This window comes from Malassezia globosa (assembly GCF_000181695.2).
Source record: "Malassezia globosa CBS 7966 chromosome Unknown mgl_sf_1.1, whole genome shotgun sequence".
In the NCBI taxonomy this organism is placed as follows: domain Eukaryota; kingdom Fungi; phylum Basidiomycota; class Malasseziomycetes; order Malasseziales; family Malasseziaceae; genus Malassezia; species Malassezia globosa.
Window position 1 is genome coordinate 1,367,601 of NW_001849874.1, and position 14,382 is coordinate 1,381,982.

A 14,382-nucleotide genomic window follows, 5' to 3' on the forward strand; every position below is an offset into this window, starting at 1 on the left:
GGGCGGCGGTGGCGACAGTGCATTGCCATTTTGATTGCACACGCACCCACGGCCCCATGACCCGTCGAATTGCGTCGCGGGTGGCGTCCACCCCGGAGACCACGATGAACATGTCAGCGATTGTTGATGTGCATCAACCAATGGGGAGTATGAGTTTGAGCCCATGTACGTGAACGAACGAAGTCGGAAGAGGAGGAAGGGGAAGGGGAAGGGGAGCGAATGAACCTAGTGCTCATGTCAGCGCACCAGGAAGTCGTGTTGGGCTCAAACATGGGTCTTTTTGTGCTGCAACTAGAACACTTGTACACGCCACCTCGTTTTTTTGCGCACAGCACGCCGTGGGAGATGGCCGACATCCAGTGGAATCCACATATGGCTCGTTCAGCATGGGTCGCAAGCACTGTATGTATGCGTACCGGTCAATGGCTTGTGTGACTGACATATGCTCCATAAGTCAAATCAAAAGCTCGTGATATGGAACCTAGACCGGCCATCAGGGCGCTTTGGGTGCGTTCAAGCTGTGCCAACGCTTCCGCCATCGATCCGCTCCAAGATGCAGATGGATGTTGCTCGCTCGTGCAAGACACATTCATCTCCTAGTTCGGCGGGCCGTGGGTCATTCATGTATGGCTCACATAAATTACCTGTGGACAGCGCATCACGAATTTTACCACATGCATCTGACGGGCGCAATCAGAATGGCATACCCAGCTCGATCGAGCACCTACTCAATGCACATACGCGCGCCATCACCGACATTAATTGGTCTCCATTCCATCCTGAGGTACTCGCAAGTTGCAGTGTCGATACATGGACATGGATATGGGACCTGCGAATGGCTAACAGCGGTTCTGGGCGTCCTGCACAGGGCTACAGCTCATGGAATGCGAGTATGACGCAAGTCAAGTGGAATCGTGGCATAGAACATCGCATCGCAGCATCGTGTGATGACAAGGTGCTTATCTGGGATGACAGATTCGGCGCATTGCCTCTTGTCACGCTGGAGACGCGGCAGAGTAAAATATATGGACTGGACTGGAGTCTTCCTGGCAACGAACGCAATAACCGGCTTATGACCTGTTCATTGGATGGCACTATCAAATTTTGGGACTTGGACTCGCCGAGCTCGCGACGTGTAGCTGCTCACTACGCGCGTATTGATCAGCCAGAAAGCACGATCGAGACGCTTCAACCTGTCTGGCGCGCAAGACACTTGCCGTTTGGACATGGCGCTATTTCTGTTGCACAGCGTGGCGATACGGCCGCGACACTTTGGGCATATGGTTCACAGGAACCTGTGTGTCGGTTTGAAGGCCATATGGATCTGGTGAAAGAGTTTGTAATTCGATCACGCAGCGGGTCAAATGCCAATTTGGATGACCGCACATTCCAGCTCGTAACTGGAGTAAGGACCAAACACTCCGTCTTTGGCCTATCAGTGCTGATGTTATGCGAGCATTGGGGCACATCCAAGGTGCGCCGATGCATCACATACTCACAGAGTCTGCAGTTGCTCCTGATTCGACTCGACCGTCGACGTCGGCGAGATCGACGGCATCAACAGCATTCGCAGGAGCTGTACCAGTGTCGACAGCAAGATCCTTGCCGACGGCTGCATGCACCACGGCATCGAGGGCACCGACTCACGGGAGGACAAGTTCGTGCAGTCGTCGACACTCAAACTTGGGTTCGTGGTCGCCTACATTAAGTGAAATGAGTGTATCACCGGGACTTGCGCGCTTCAGCTCACCTCGCTCCCTACACGCTTGGAAGTCTGACGTATCTCGTGCAGATGTAGCACAACCTCGATCTCTACCTACATCGCGCATAAATTTGTTGAAAAAATCGCCGCGAAAACGCCGTGCACGACGCTCAGAGGTGCCTCAAGACCTAGGTCCACAAATGCGATACACACAGGACGACGCGAGCATCATGGCTGTCGACGCCGTGCAATGGATGGCGAATGTGCGCGTTGGCGAATTGCAAGAGCCTAGTGATGGCGAACTCTCTTCTTCAGCCCCCAGCACTGTTCCAGCTGTAGACCCCACCGTTTTGCCTCATGAGATTTTGCGTGTGAATTCCCACTTCCCGAACACGCTTGAATCTATCGATATTGCACATCGCCGCTGTACAGTCGCCGTTAGTGGGCCGTGGCACAATGAGGGAGATGGCGCACTTGCATACCTGCGTGTTATGTTCACTTTCCCACGAGCGTATCCACGTGAGCCACCGGCTATTGAGATCGAACGCAGCGCAAGTATACCTTTCAAAACGCGAGCCGAGTTGTACCGGTCACTCGTGGACCTAGTCGAAGAGTGTACCATGGAAAAAGCACTTTGTCTTGAAGCATGTGTCGCTTTTTTAGTACAAAGCTCTAACTCGAATCACAACAGGTCGAGTTTGCCTTCTTGCTCGCGTTCATCAACTACTTTGAATACCAATAACAGATTTGCGCGCTCATACCAAGCGGTGGCCGATGCTGTGATGCAGTTGACTCTTCGATCCACCGACATGTTGGATTCTTCTCTTGTCGACATGGATATCGTGCAATTGATGAGTACGAATGTGCTAGGACGTGCTCATCATACTGGTTTTTCTTCAATGGAGGAGCGTCATAAGGAATCGAACCCTCATGAATCACAAGCTTTGCCATCTAAATGACGCTAGATGTTTTCCAGGACTTGCATGAGCCAATAGTCCATGCATGAATACGGCTCAAATCCGCAGAACTAGATTTTCATTTGCATCCAGCTCACTATGAACTACGTGACAGATGGCTCTGCACCATTGTTATGACAAACATGCATTTTGAAATCATAAACCCGACTTGCAGTGTATAGGTAGTAACAATTTCATTTTTTTTTTTTTTTTTTTTTTGAGCATCTTTGCCCTTATGATCGTACGTTTATCGGAAATATTCATTCGTACACACTGGAACGGTTGCGTGCGAGTTAACCGAAATGGAATATACTGGTGGTCATCGTCAACCAAAGACACGATCATCCAACATGGCACTTCCAAACCGCTCTCGAATGAGTGTGTGGAGAATTTGATAAGATTTGCCCGAAAAAGTGCGAATTACGTCCCCATTCCTAAGGATCAGAATCACTGCTACTTGACAAAAACGAACCGTCGTGGGCCAACTCTCTATCCGGACTAAACTAGACTACATAACAGGCGACTTGATACATATCTCTATATAATGAGGACCAAAGTTGAAAGTATTACGACACAAGTGACGTTTGGGTAGTTTCTGCAGGGGGAGGGGTGGGATGAATCGGTTACGATACTGGTCTGTATCGGGCGACTCTTGCATCAGCTTTCGTTGGTGAATATGTCTTTGATGTAGCATTCGTGACATCTTGTAGAGCCCGTTTTGCATCCATCTTTAGAGACTTGAGCTGTGCGGCGAGGCGCTTGTTTTCTTTCATGACCGTTAGTAGTCGGGTATCGGCCTCTTCGACTTCTGTCGCCTTAGCGCTCAGCTCAATCTCCAGCTCCGCAACACGCTGTGTAGCCTCATTTGATACAGACGGACGCGCCTTGAAGGCTCGTCGCTGCTCTGTCCAGATGCGCTTCGCCTCATACAAGTCGCGCAGCTCCATTTCCCGCTCACGTAGTGCCTGTTCAATCGCAAATCGCTGTGTCTCGGTCCGTTCGAGTTGCTGCTGTGTCTGTTCATGTTCATGCTGCGCATGGGCAACGCTGTCCTTATACATAGAGACAAGCTTCTGCAGCTCATGTACTTCACTGGAAAGCTGTGCACGCTCTGTTCTTAGTGGCTCGAGTGATCGAAGTTGTTCACGAAGTTGCCATGCATCATGATCAGCCGCTGAGAGGCGTTCCTGAAGCTCGTCGATATTTGCTTGCACATGAGCTGAGCACTCGATTTCATTCTGCACTTCTTTCAGCTTGCGTTCCGTCTCGACAAGTCGGCTTGTTTGTTGTACCAGATCTGTGTTTTTACTAGTGATCTCGACCTGCAGCGCAGCGATATGAGCCTGTGCTTCGGCATGTCTCTCAGACCATGCCAATGCTTCAGCATTTGCGGCGTCTCGCTCCTGGGCGAATGTGTCTAGTAGCCGATTGAGTGACTGGATTCGACCATGGAGCGGTGCAAGCTGGCTTCCCTGTGAAGCAACAGCGTGCTGTAGCGAATCCAATGCAAATCCCAGGGTCTCGCTTGCAACTTCCCACGTGCGTTGTATCTGTTCGAAGTCTGTAGCGCGCTGTACGTCTCGCTCGTGCCACATGTGTTGCACGTGTTCCAGCTCAGTCTTGTGTTCAGCTTCCCTCTTATCCCATGTCCGATGCATTTCTTCTAGCTTGGCTGTGAGCGATGCCTCACGCTCGTCCCATGACTGTTGCCTTTGTTTGAGCTCCGCCGAATACTGTGTTTCTCGTTCTAAACACTCGAGCTTGTGTCGTTCCGCTTCTCCAGCACGGTCTTGTGCAGCATGCTCGATTGTTTTGATATATCCATTCTCCATTGTGCGTATATCAGACGCATGCTGTGCAGAAACGTGTTCCAGATCTGTGGCATGCTCATTGCGGAGTGCCTCTAATTCATCAGCATGCTGTTCGTAAATGTGCGCAAGCTCACTGGCATGTCGCTCATTCATGCTTTGTATGGTATCTTGAGCCAAACCGCGCCAATCTGATGAGCTTTGCCATGGAACATGCGAATCAACAAATGTCGCATCAGGATCCGTCTCGCCACGAAGTGCATGAAGTTCCGCTTGGAGCGAGTGCACTGCTTGTGTAGCCAAAGCATAGTTGAATGCACTGTTTTCATCGCGAGCACTTGAGCATAGCTCATCTCCTCTCTTTGTGATAGACTCAGCTCGCTCAAAGTCTAAGAGATCGTTGCACTCAGTGAGAAGCACGCCAAGGTGCATGAACACATCGCGAGTGTCATCAAGGTCCGAGGGCGCCGGAGAGGGTATATCGTCAGCAAACATCTTGCCTATGAGCCGTGCATGGATTCCGCTTTGAAGCGCACGTAAAGTATGTACGGCCCATTCTCGCACGTCGGCAGGGACATCCATCGATAGGCGCACACGCGTGTGTAGTTCGTCACTTGCACACTCTCGTCGAGTTCGAGGCGTGCGTGTTGTTGTACCGAAGTGAGAGTAGCGCGACATCAACGCGTCCCCATCACGTGACTAGGAAATGCGTGTTCCACAGCAAGAGGCTGGAGGAGGTGGAGGGAAACAGAACGCACACTTATAGAAGCGGTCCTCTACATTGAAACCATGGAGGTGATTAGGGTTGGGTGGTAGCGACGTCATGTCGGCCTATGGTACATTGGAAGAAGTAGGAGAGAGTTTCGGAAAAAAAAGTCCGTGGTGCGCGCATGCATCAGTGGCAGCATAGACAAAGGATGCAGGTGCAGGACCAGCAGACAAAGACTATGTCAGGAGAGATGCAATCACCGCCTTGTACACAAACACATACTGCCGTACCGTTTCAACCATACTCATGCGCTGTTCACGCATCACCATGAGCGCCTCATACACAAGATCATTCGAAGAGTTCCAGTACTCGCGTGCTTGCGCAAGTGACAAACCGTCAGCATCATCTTGACCTGTTTCAAGAACGCGATGCACACGCGATAGAAACGTGCTTACTGAGTCGATAAGGATATGCGCACCTGTGCGTCCAATGCCAGCCGAGCAGTGCACGACTATTGGTGCATCTGATGCAGTATCTGTTTCAGCGTGCACAAGGCGGATCATGTCGAGCAAGAGATCAGGCGTCTCTGGCACACTATGATCCGGCCACGCTAGGAACTGGTAATGCTGCACGCTGTGTACAGGCTCGTCTGCAAGATCCTTGTGTCGTACCTCAATGGTTCGACGAACTAGCACATGCAAACCATATTCGCCTACATGTCCAAGGTCCGCAGAGGTAAGGACGCATTTCTGCACGACGCGCACATCAAAAGGTCCCGCATGAGGAGTGTCCCAGTAATTATCACATTGTAGCCGGCCAGACTCAAATTCGCGAGCAAGCATAATGATCGCTGGAACCTTTTGTTCCCAGACGACTGCCCAAAATGCGCAGAAAGTTGTTGGCAATGGCGCCTGCGTCGCAACATACACACGGTGTGCACCCCATGCACGGAGTGGGTTGACATATGAAGCGTTAATATACTCTGCACGACTTGCTGGTGACTTGAACTTGACGCGGCTGTGCTCGAATGGCCAAAAGTTCCGATAACGGTGGTCATGTCCACGCTCAAGAGCTGCGGTAATGCTCAAGGGAAAACTGTCCGTGGCCGAATCCTGCGCGGACGGCAGTCGTGGGAAGGCTGCCCGACTCGATACATGCACTGACGCTAATGGTGGCGGCGCACGCGTATTCATAGTGCCTGCTGGGTTGGATAGAGAAAGCGAGGACTCCTGCGAGTGACGCTGCATCACACTTTGCAGGCGTTGTTGCTCGCACTTTTCAACAACGAAGAACTGCTCAGCCAAGTGGTGAGCACGTTTCGATGGATCCATTGCTGCCAGGTCACACAAGAATTTGGGTAGACGCGAGAGCTGCAGATCGCTGAAGTGCATATCCAGCGGCACGATATCAGTGATGCCGCAGGAAAGCTCCAAATTTTGTCGGATATTATCAAAAAAGGGGTTCGTCGCCTGAATTTCTTCGCCTGAGCCGCCATTTGAGTTGGACGTAGTCTTGCGGCAAAATGCTTCTAACGACAAGCCGCGGACACGCGGGAGGTTATGTGAGGCCGCACGCGGCTGGGTGGCTACTGGTGAATGCTCCAAGAGTGACACCGCTTCTGGCAGGGCAGCAAGCGATTGGAAGCCACCACGAAGCCAGCATAACATGCCGCCATAGCTAGCAGCATCGAATTTGCGTAAAAGACCCATGAGTGAAGGTCCACCGCCACCTGCACTTGAACGGCCCAAGGACGTTGGCTTAGTCGAATCGGTATCAAGCACAACGATCCAGCTGGTTGATTTGGCCGGCAAAGAGGACGGGGAAGATGGTCCAGATGTCTGCGTAGGCTCGCGCCTTGTGTAGGACATCCAACGGCGAAACTCGGAACGATCTGTGTCGTCATCAAAAATTTGATCTTCCAAACGCTCAACTGTGAATTCTGAGCGACGAAGCAGCGTTGTCGGTGCACACACATTGACACTGCCTCGAAGGTGCGAGCGCGAAAACGCTGATGTGGGCCGGATATCCAGTACGAGCAAGTGCTCGGGAGCAGGGTGATCTAGAATGGGATGATTGTGCATAAGTTCAATAAGCAAAGACGGATGAAGTGGCGTATATTTGTCCGCATCAGGAACACTAGGCTCACGGGCAGCCTTGTTTGGTGATACATGAGCGATAGAGCTTGGTGGTCGAAGCAAGGAAGGCAAAGGAAATGGTTGACGAAAATCAGCAAGTTTTGTCGGCATACTTTGGGATGTTCTTGGCTCATTTGCTGCGTCCAGCAAACTCGACCAAACGTGGTTGGGGGGAGCCATTTGTGGCACCTGCGGTGAGGGCTGCGAGGGATTCAGTTGAAAGTAATCTGGTTCAGGCCCAGGGTCAGAGGGGTTTGACTCTCGCGATGTGCGTTCCGGAGCGTCTTCCATGCTACCAGAATAACAAATTGTCACACGAGTCTGTTTAGTATGATACTAGAAATGATCGCCCTCGCAAAAAGAAGAAATGGACGAGAAAATATTTTTAATGAGAATTGAATAAGGGAGGGGAAAGCAGACAATAAGCACTGTAAACGCGTGAATGTAATGAGCGATGAAAAAGGTAGTGCGACAAAGAAAGGACGAAAGGGGGATCAATTAAGAAGTAGAAATGTGTGAGAATCGAGTCTGGCGACTGGAATGCGCCGAAGACAAGCAAGTCAGTATTCGAGGGTTGGAAACAAAATCTCGCACTGGCGAGCAAGCGGTTATCGTGGAATGGTCCAAACTGACCTACTTATGAAAAAAAGCGTAGCTATAATTGTGACGTCTTGTCGCTGCACACTAGTGTAGGGAGAACGCCTCACATGGGATAATTCACTCTCGGCCGAAAGAACGGAAGAAGGTGCGTTGTGGTGGAAGAACCCGCGCAATTACTTCACCAAATAGGGGGCATCAGTTGGTCATGGCAATCAAGGTTCGTTGAATGGACGGCGGAGAATGCGCGTGTTCAGCGTTAGGATCGGTGAGTGGAGGCAGCACAGGCTGCGCGCCCCGGCCTCGTCCTAGCAGCAACAAGTTGAACTTAAGTTGGCAAAAAAGAAATTCGCGTGCGCTTCGTTTGGTCAGCGCTGAATTGAACCGCACGCTACCAAACATCTGCACATGGTCGTGAAAATGGCAGGCCGCGTGATAGTCAGCGTGGTCGCTTTGATGCTGGTCGCGTTGAGCAGACATACGAATGCCGCGCGTTCATCAACATCAAATCCCGATTTGCGCGCGGATGCTATCATGCCCATCCGAACGCATTCCTTATTTGCCCCGTATGTGGACTCTTCGCTACAAAACAACTTTTGGGATTACGGTGGCGATGCTGTGATCGATACGAACCGGTATATTATGCTCACGCAAGAGCGGAAGAACGAATCGGGTTGGATTTGGTCGCGTCTTCCGATCAATGCGACTGACTTTGAGATCACGTCTGAGTTCATGCTCAAAGGCAAGTCTACAACCGTCGCGGGCGACGGCTTCGCCATGTGGCTCACAAGTGACCGCGCCAAGCAAGGACCTGTCTTTGGATCCATGAATCAATGGAAGGGTATTGGCTTCATGTTCGATACGTACGCAAATACGCCGCACCGGGGCTTCTTTCCGCGCGTGAGCGCTGTTTCGAATGACGGCACGAAGGTGTACAACATGAACAACGATGGCGAAGGCCAAGATTTGGCACAATGCGCGATGCAGCTACGCCAAACTCCTGCGGAGACACGTCTTCGCTTCACGTATGTCAAGGACGTGTATATGGAGCTGGCAATCCAAAACAGAGAATGGAATCAGTGGAATTCCTGTTTCAAAGTACCGCCACCGCCTTTCTCCGAGCCACCTTTCCTCGGTTTCACAGCCTCAACAGGTGACGTCACCGATAGCCACAGCATTGTTTCGGTGTGGACGAATAAAATCGTCTACAATTCTCGCTCGCCAGAAGACCTTGAGCGGGAACGCCAGCTGGCCTTTGCAGACGACAGGTCAAAGTCTTGGTGGTCGTCTAAGGATGAAAAGAAGACACCTTCAAATCATGGCTCGGACCTGCTGGTGCATGTTATTGTTCGATTTTTCTTGAGTGTTCTATGGCTGTTGAAATGGATCATGGTGATAGCAGTGATTGTTGTTATCGGCGTGATCGGCTACGAAATGTTCAAACGCAAAATGCAAGCGGCTTACAAAAATCGACGCATGATGGCTTGAACCTGGCTTGATATACCTATGGAGCGGCTGGTCGAAAGATGTTAGTTCGATAGTGCTCCAATTCTGATTGTAAGTATATCCTCGGCTGTCGAGCATGCATGTACATGCATTGAATGTATCACACGTACCGTGTATGGAAGCGCGGATATCATCGAGAGCCCTAGGTGTGAGTCACCGCTGTTGTTTTCACGCACCGATGAGCCGTTCCTTCATTCCGTCTTGCCGGCTCGTATTTCGTGCCATACCAACGGCGCACAAGCTCCTTGATCGTAGAAACGTCCACAATCCTGTAGTGCAAATGCTTTATAAGTTCCGGCATCTCGTTCACGAGGAATGCCTTGTCCGCGTGCACGGAGCTTCCCGCCAGACACGCTATTCGCGCCTCTGGAATACGATCCAGCACGTAAGCAAGCACGGCCGCCCGTACGTCTTGATGCATATGGGACATTTTTGCATCCAAACACGCATCTATGAGTCCTGTATTCGTATGTGTGGTAGTCTGTGTTTGATCATGAGACGGCCATTTCAAGTCACGTACACACCACTCGTCCATGTCCTGGAGCACATGGGGCTGCGTGCGAATCACGTAAGAAACGCCCTCATCGACGGGGCGCAATTGTCCATCCGTCACGATACAAGCGATTTCTAAAAGCCGATCGTTGTTGGGATCGAGGCCGGTCATTCTGTATTCAGCGGTGTACTCGGCGTACGTACTCGCAGTCGATCCACACAAGCGGCTCATCTTCCTTATGAAGTACACACTTTGGTGGTGGTGGCGGTAGGCTCGACATTCGCTACTGTGGGAATATGAAGGAGTCTCTCCAACACGGATCACGTAGATGAACAACAACCAGTGGGTTTTCCCATGTCCTACGAGCCTACATTTATGATGACGAGTGTATTCGTATATGTGGAGCAATGTCACAATCTGTTAGTGACACGGGCTGTGAGCCAAACACATCTACATCCAGAGAGGAAAAAGGTGTTTTCAATATGCCATCAATAGAAAGTGTGTACATGTCAGGTGCGAGGGTTTGCGAATGTAGAACAGCATAATTTGTTCTGCTTTTGGATTCTGCTTCGCACAGCGAAGACGAGTGTTTCTCTAAACGAATGGTCATTGTAGCAGGCTCGTTGGCATGATCAGGCGCATCCGTCACAGCACATATAAGCAAGGGCATAGCCCTTGGCACATACACTTGCCAGGCATGCGGTAAAGTTGTCGCATGTGCAGACCGTCGGTACATGCCCGCCCCCAACATAGGCAAAATATCAACGCTCACGCGCACATTGCTTTCGACGATGACGGAGAACGAGGCTGCTGCTGAAGTCGTAGAAGAAGTGGCTGTTTCATCGTGTGAGCAACTGGTCAAAAGAACAAGGGTATAGGCGCCAGGCTGAAGCACTTGAACGTCGGATCGGGCGATGCCGCGGCTTAGTGTGCCGGTGTGTGCTACAACAGACGCCTCCTCCCAGCACAAAACTCGTTTACCCGACGTTAAAAGCACCGCTGCGACACAAGTCGACAGTGACGTCATAACAACCAGCTCCAAACGTGGTAGGAGAGTGCCTTCATGCACAGTGAGTCGGTATTGAGGCTGGTACCATAGCTCAGGCACTCCTCGGTTTGGGCTTGGGCGCCATGAGCCATGTACGATAGATCGATTCGGCATGGTTGGCGGAAGCACAGCCAGATCAACTAGACTCGTTGCGTACACCGTTAAAGTATAAGGCATAGGATACAAAGCACTACCGTGCCGGGACACGGCAAGTGTGTACTGCATAGGTCCTGAGGCATGTAGAGCGAGCAGAGAATGTGGTACATTTACGTACATGCCCATGAGTCCATCAAACTCAACCTGCGCACGTCGTTGGGCCTTGTTACAAGGAAATACGTGTAGAGCCATGTATTCTTGCTCCTCGTAGGTACCTGATAAATCATGGCGTTCCAGGTGCAATAAAATAGGTGTACTCATTTCTTGCGACACAGATATATGGTATTGATCTGTCTGTGCAGCACGAAATTCATCTAGACGCACAGCAGAATCCGAAGTTGCATCCCACATACCAGTGACTTGCCGCTGGTGCGGGTACAATGCCGGGTCCCAATTGACGAGCAACGTATCGAAATAACAACATACTTCTTCCCATGCCATATCTTTGACATGTTGCAGTACATCGTGTCTTTTCCATGGATTGACGATCGATACGGTGCGCTTGTGTTGATGCTCACGCAACTCAATAATCCCGTAACAGTGCAACGGCACAAGTGCCGACATTGTTTCTGGTGACGAGCCTGTACCAAGGGCTAACAAACACCTTCCTTGTTTCCATGCCGTAAACAAACGAGTCCAAGTCTTCTCACATTGAAAGGATGCCTCATGCAATGGAATATGTTCAGGTATCCAGCCTGTCAATGCGTAAAGATCCATGCAAGCATCAGAGCCGTTGAACGCGTAGCTGCTGCGTTTCGCGACGAGAAACGCCTTTTCTAATAACGCAGGCCACAATTGGATGTTGTGTCGCGGCTTGGAGCAAAGCAGCTCACCTGTGAGTGTGCATGGCAGTGCGTCATTGATAGTGATACACCTAGCCTGACCGTGCAAATACAGTTTGACCATGTACACGCCAGTGGGGCTTCGACATGGCATGCTGTCGAGCTGTGGAAACAGCGCTTCGAATGCCAATCTAGTATGCCATCGAGCGTTGTGCTCCGTGGCTATCTCGATAGCCGTAATAAGCGAACAGTCCGACACAGACCCCTGTTCTATGTCACCCGCGCGCAGAACAACATCACGACACATGATTGGGATCGCAGGACTGGCCTGACGCAACTTGGCGCCTTGCTGAATTTGAAGAGGCGAAAGCGCTGGGGACGCTTCAACATGCAGATCGATTCGTGCAAAATCAGACAAGCTAGGGTCTTGCGTCCATACCTCCCATGTATCGCAAGGGTCATTTGCGAGCTTGTGTGACTCACGTAGGCGCTCAGCACGTTCCAAGCATCGCGACGCCATGCGGCGTGCGTCTGACCCCAACGTTTCTGGCGATGCACGTGCAGCTTCTAAGAAGAGCTGCGTTGCAGACACATACGCACGAAATGCTTCGAAAAACCTCTTGTTGCGCTCGAGTTCAATGGCTCGGTTAGCAACAGAACGCGCCTCCTCGGTGGTGCCGTCGACGGGCATGGAGAGACATGGCAGTTACGCGGACTGGAGAGAGGGATGGGTCTGCGAAGATCGTGTGGAGAACCGGATTGGTGGACAAAACGAAATTTGCATGGGCTAGCACCAACGGCCAAAGATGAATATTTTTCATTTGCACGAAATATACCGGGTATGATGTATTTTCCATAAACGTGTTACTGCCACCTGTAATGGGTGCAAGGTTCGGATGAATCTTCCTGCGGCGCGCCCCACTAAATGTTAGTCGTGCCTACGGATGATAAAGGTTTGCTGGCGCGTGCGCGTGCTTCATAGCATGCCCACCTCAGCAGTAAATGGGGGTGTTTAAGGGGCCGCCTCTCTACGGTCTGAAGGATCAGTCAGTACTTCTGAGCAATCCACTCCACCGACCTCTATCCCACGTATTCGTAGGGTCTTCGACAAGCAGGGAGCACATGGCTTGAAAGCGCGCCCAGGTCTAATGAGGGTTCAAACGTTTTGCAAGATCAAATATTTTTTTTGCTGCATGGGAAGGATCCCCATGTCCCACCCAGGTGTGGAGATTATTACTAAGGCAGAGAAAAAGTTGACTGTCGCTAGTGTTGTCGTAACGTTTTAGCTCCTCGTATCTTCTACTGGCGCTGAGAGACTCATCACTGTGGGATGCAGGTACTGAGCCGCACTTTCTTCCGAGGTGCCACGAGTAATGGACTTTTGGGCATGCGCGCTCATGCGCGTGTGTTGCATACAACCACTAAGGACGCCAGTGCATGGCCTGTCCCCATGAAGCAAGGGAGCACGGACCGGATATTGTCTCCGATCACACCATCAGATCTTCAACGTAAAAGAGAAGAGGGTACACCTCTTGTGTGTATAACAGCGTTTGATCAGCCGACGGCACTTTCCGTGCGCGCGGCTGGAGCCGACCTATGCTTAGTTGGTGATTCACTCACGAATGTTGCTCTTGGACATGCCAGTACTCGTGTACTGTCGCTTGATGCGATGATCCACCATGCAAGGACTGTACGTGCAGGTGTGCAAGCTCCTGAATTGCAATACGATGCGCGATGTCCACGCGCGCCCATGGTGGTAGTGGACATGCCATTTGGCGCCTATGGTGTATCTTTTGATGAGTCCGTACGCAATGTTGTGCGCGTGATCAAAGAGACACAGGCGACTGCTGTCAAAATGGAGGGATCAACGGAGCTTGTGCCTTTGATTGAGCATCTCACAACGCTGGGCGTTGATGTGATGGGACACATCGGGCTTCAGCCCCAGCGTTTCGGCGACGCATCTGGCTTTCGTGTACAAGGCGCAACGGCAGAGAGTGCGTTGAACATATTAAAAACCGCGCGCGCTCTAGAAAAGGCTGGATGCTTTTCACTTGTCCTTGAGTGTATTCCATCTAAGGTTGGTGGCGTCATAAGTGAGCGATTACGAATCCCTACAATTGGGATTGGTGCTGGGCCGCAGACACATGGCCAGGTGCTTGTCTGCAGCGATATCATGGGGGACCTCGCAAGCCCTGCACACGTGTCTGCTGTTCTAGCAGGACTGGATGGTTCCGATGAGCATGTCTCTCTATCGGTTCCGACACCATCTTCCTGGCCGCAGCCACCCAAGTTTGTGCGCACGTTTGCGGCATCTCATATTGGAATGCAGCGCGTTCTGGCGCTGCGCCAATTTGCAGAAGCCGTACGCACTCGCACATTCCCTGAAAATGCGTCGGAAGCGTACCGAATCAAAACTCATGAATGGGAACGATTTGTAGCAATGTTGGATTAGGTATCACGATAACGACCAAGAGAATGAACGTATGACAT

The 14,382-nt window shown here is 51.2% G+C and overlaps 8 protein-coding genes across 8 annotated transcripts; 4 read left to right on the forward strand and 4 right to left on the reverse strand.

The window, feature by feature from the left end:
- Positions 1 to 104: 104 nt before the first annotated feature.
- On the forward strand, positions 105 to 1,708 carry MGL_0617 (uncharacterized protein; the record flags this gene model as incomplete). Its single annotated transcript, XM_001732790.1, has 3 exons — positions 105 to 165; positions 242 to 402; positions 455 to 1,708. 3 exons carry the CDS (start codon positions 105 to 107, stop codon positions 1,706 to 1,708), a joined length of 1,476 nt encoding a protein of 491 aa, XP_001732842.1.
- A 224-nt stretch (positions 1,709 to 1,932) lies between these two features.
- Positions 1,933 to 2,661, forward strand: MGL_0618 (uncharacterized protein; the record flags this gene model as incomplete). Its single annotated transcript, XM_001732791.1, has 1 exon — positions 1,933 to 2,661. One exon carries the CDS (start codon positions 1,933 to 1,935, stop codon positions 2,659 to 2,661), a length of 729 nt encoding a protein of 242 aa, XP_001732843.1.
- A 620-nt stretch (positions 2,662 to 3,281) lies between these two features.
- On the reverse strand, positions 3,282 to 5,144 carry MGL_0619 (uncharacterized protein; the record flags this gene model as incomplete). Its single annotated transcript, XM_001732792.1, has 1 exon — positions 3,282 to 5,144. The coding sequence occupies one exon, from the start codon at positions 5,142 to 5,144 to the stop codon at positions 3,282 to 3,284; it is 1,863 nt and encodes a 620-aa protein (XP_001732844.1).
- Positions 5,145 to 5,411: 267 nt separating this feature from the next.
- MGL_0620 (uncharacterized protein) lies at positions 5,412 to 7,601 on the reverse strand (the record flags this gene model as incomplete). Its single annotated transcript, XM_001732793.1, has 1 exon — positions 5,412 to 7,601. One exon carries the CDS (start codon positions 7,599 to 7,601, stop codon positions 5,412 to 5,414), a length of 2,190 nt encoding a protein of 729 aa, XP_001732845.1.
- Positions 7,602 to 8,315: 714 nt separating this feature from the next.
- On the forward strand, positions 8,316 to 9,395 carry MGL_0621 (uncharacterized protein; the record flags this gene model as incomplete). The annotated part of the gene is made up of 1 exon (XM_001732794.1): positions 8,316 to 9,395. One exon carries the CDS (start codon positions 8,316 to 8,318, stop codon positions 9,393 to 9,395), a length of 1,080 nt encoding a protein of 359 aa, XP_001732846.1.
- A 160-nt stretch (positions 9,396 to 9,555) lies between these two features.
- MGL_0622 (uncharacterized protein) lies at positions 9,556 to 10,186 on the reverse strand (the record flags this gene model as incomplete). The annotated part of the gene is made up of 3 exons (XM_001732795.1): positions 9,556 to 9,894; positions 9,934 to 10,078; positions 10,110 to 10,186. The coding sequence occupies 3 exons, from the start codon at positions 10,184 to 10,186 to the stop codon at positions 9,556 to 9,558; spliced, it is 561 nt and encodes a 186-aa protein (XP_001732847.1).
- Positions 10,187 to 10,279: 93 nt separating this feature from the next.
- MGL_0623 (uncharacterized protein) lies at positions 10,280 to 12,583 on the reverse strand (the record flags this gene model as incomplete). The annotated part of the gene is made up of 1 exon (XM_001732796.1): positions 10,280 to 12,583. One exon carries the CDS (start codon positions 12,581 to 12,583, stop codon positions 10,280 to 10,282), a length of 2,304 nt encoding a protein of 767 aa, XP_001732848.1.
- Positions 12,584 to 13,279: 696 nt separating this feature from the next.
- MGL_0624 (uncharacterized protein) lies at positions 13,280 to 14,344 on the forward strand (the record flags this gene model as incomplete). The annotated part of the gene is made up of 1 exon (XM_001732797.1): positions 13,280 to 14,344. One exon carries the CDS (start codon positions 13,280 to 13,282, stop codon positions 14,342 to 14,344), a length of 1,065 nt encoding a protein of 354 aa, XP_001732849.1.
- Between the last annotated feature and the right edge of the window lie 38 nt (positions 14,345 to 14,382).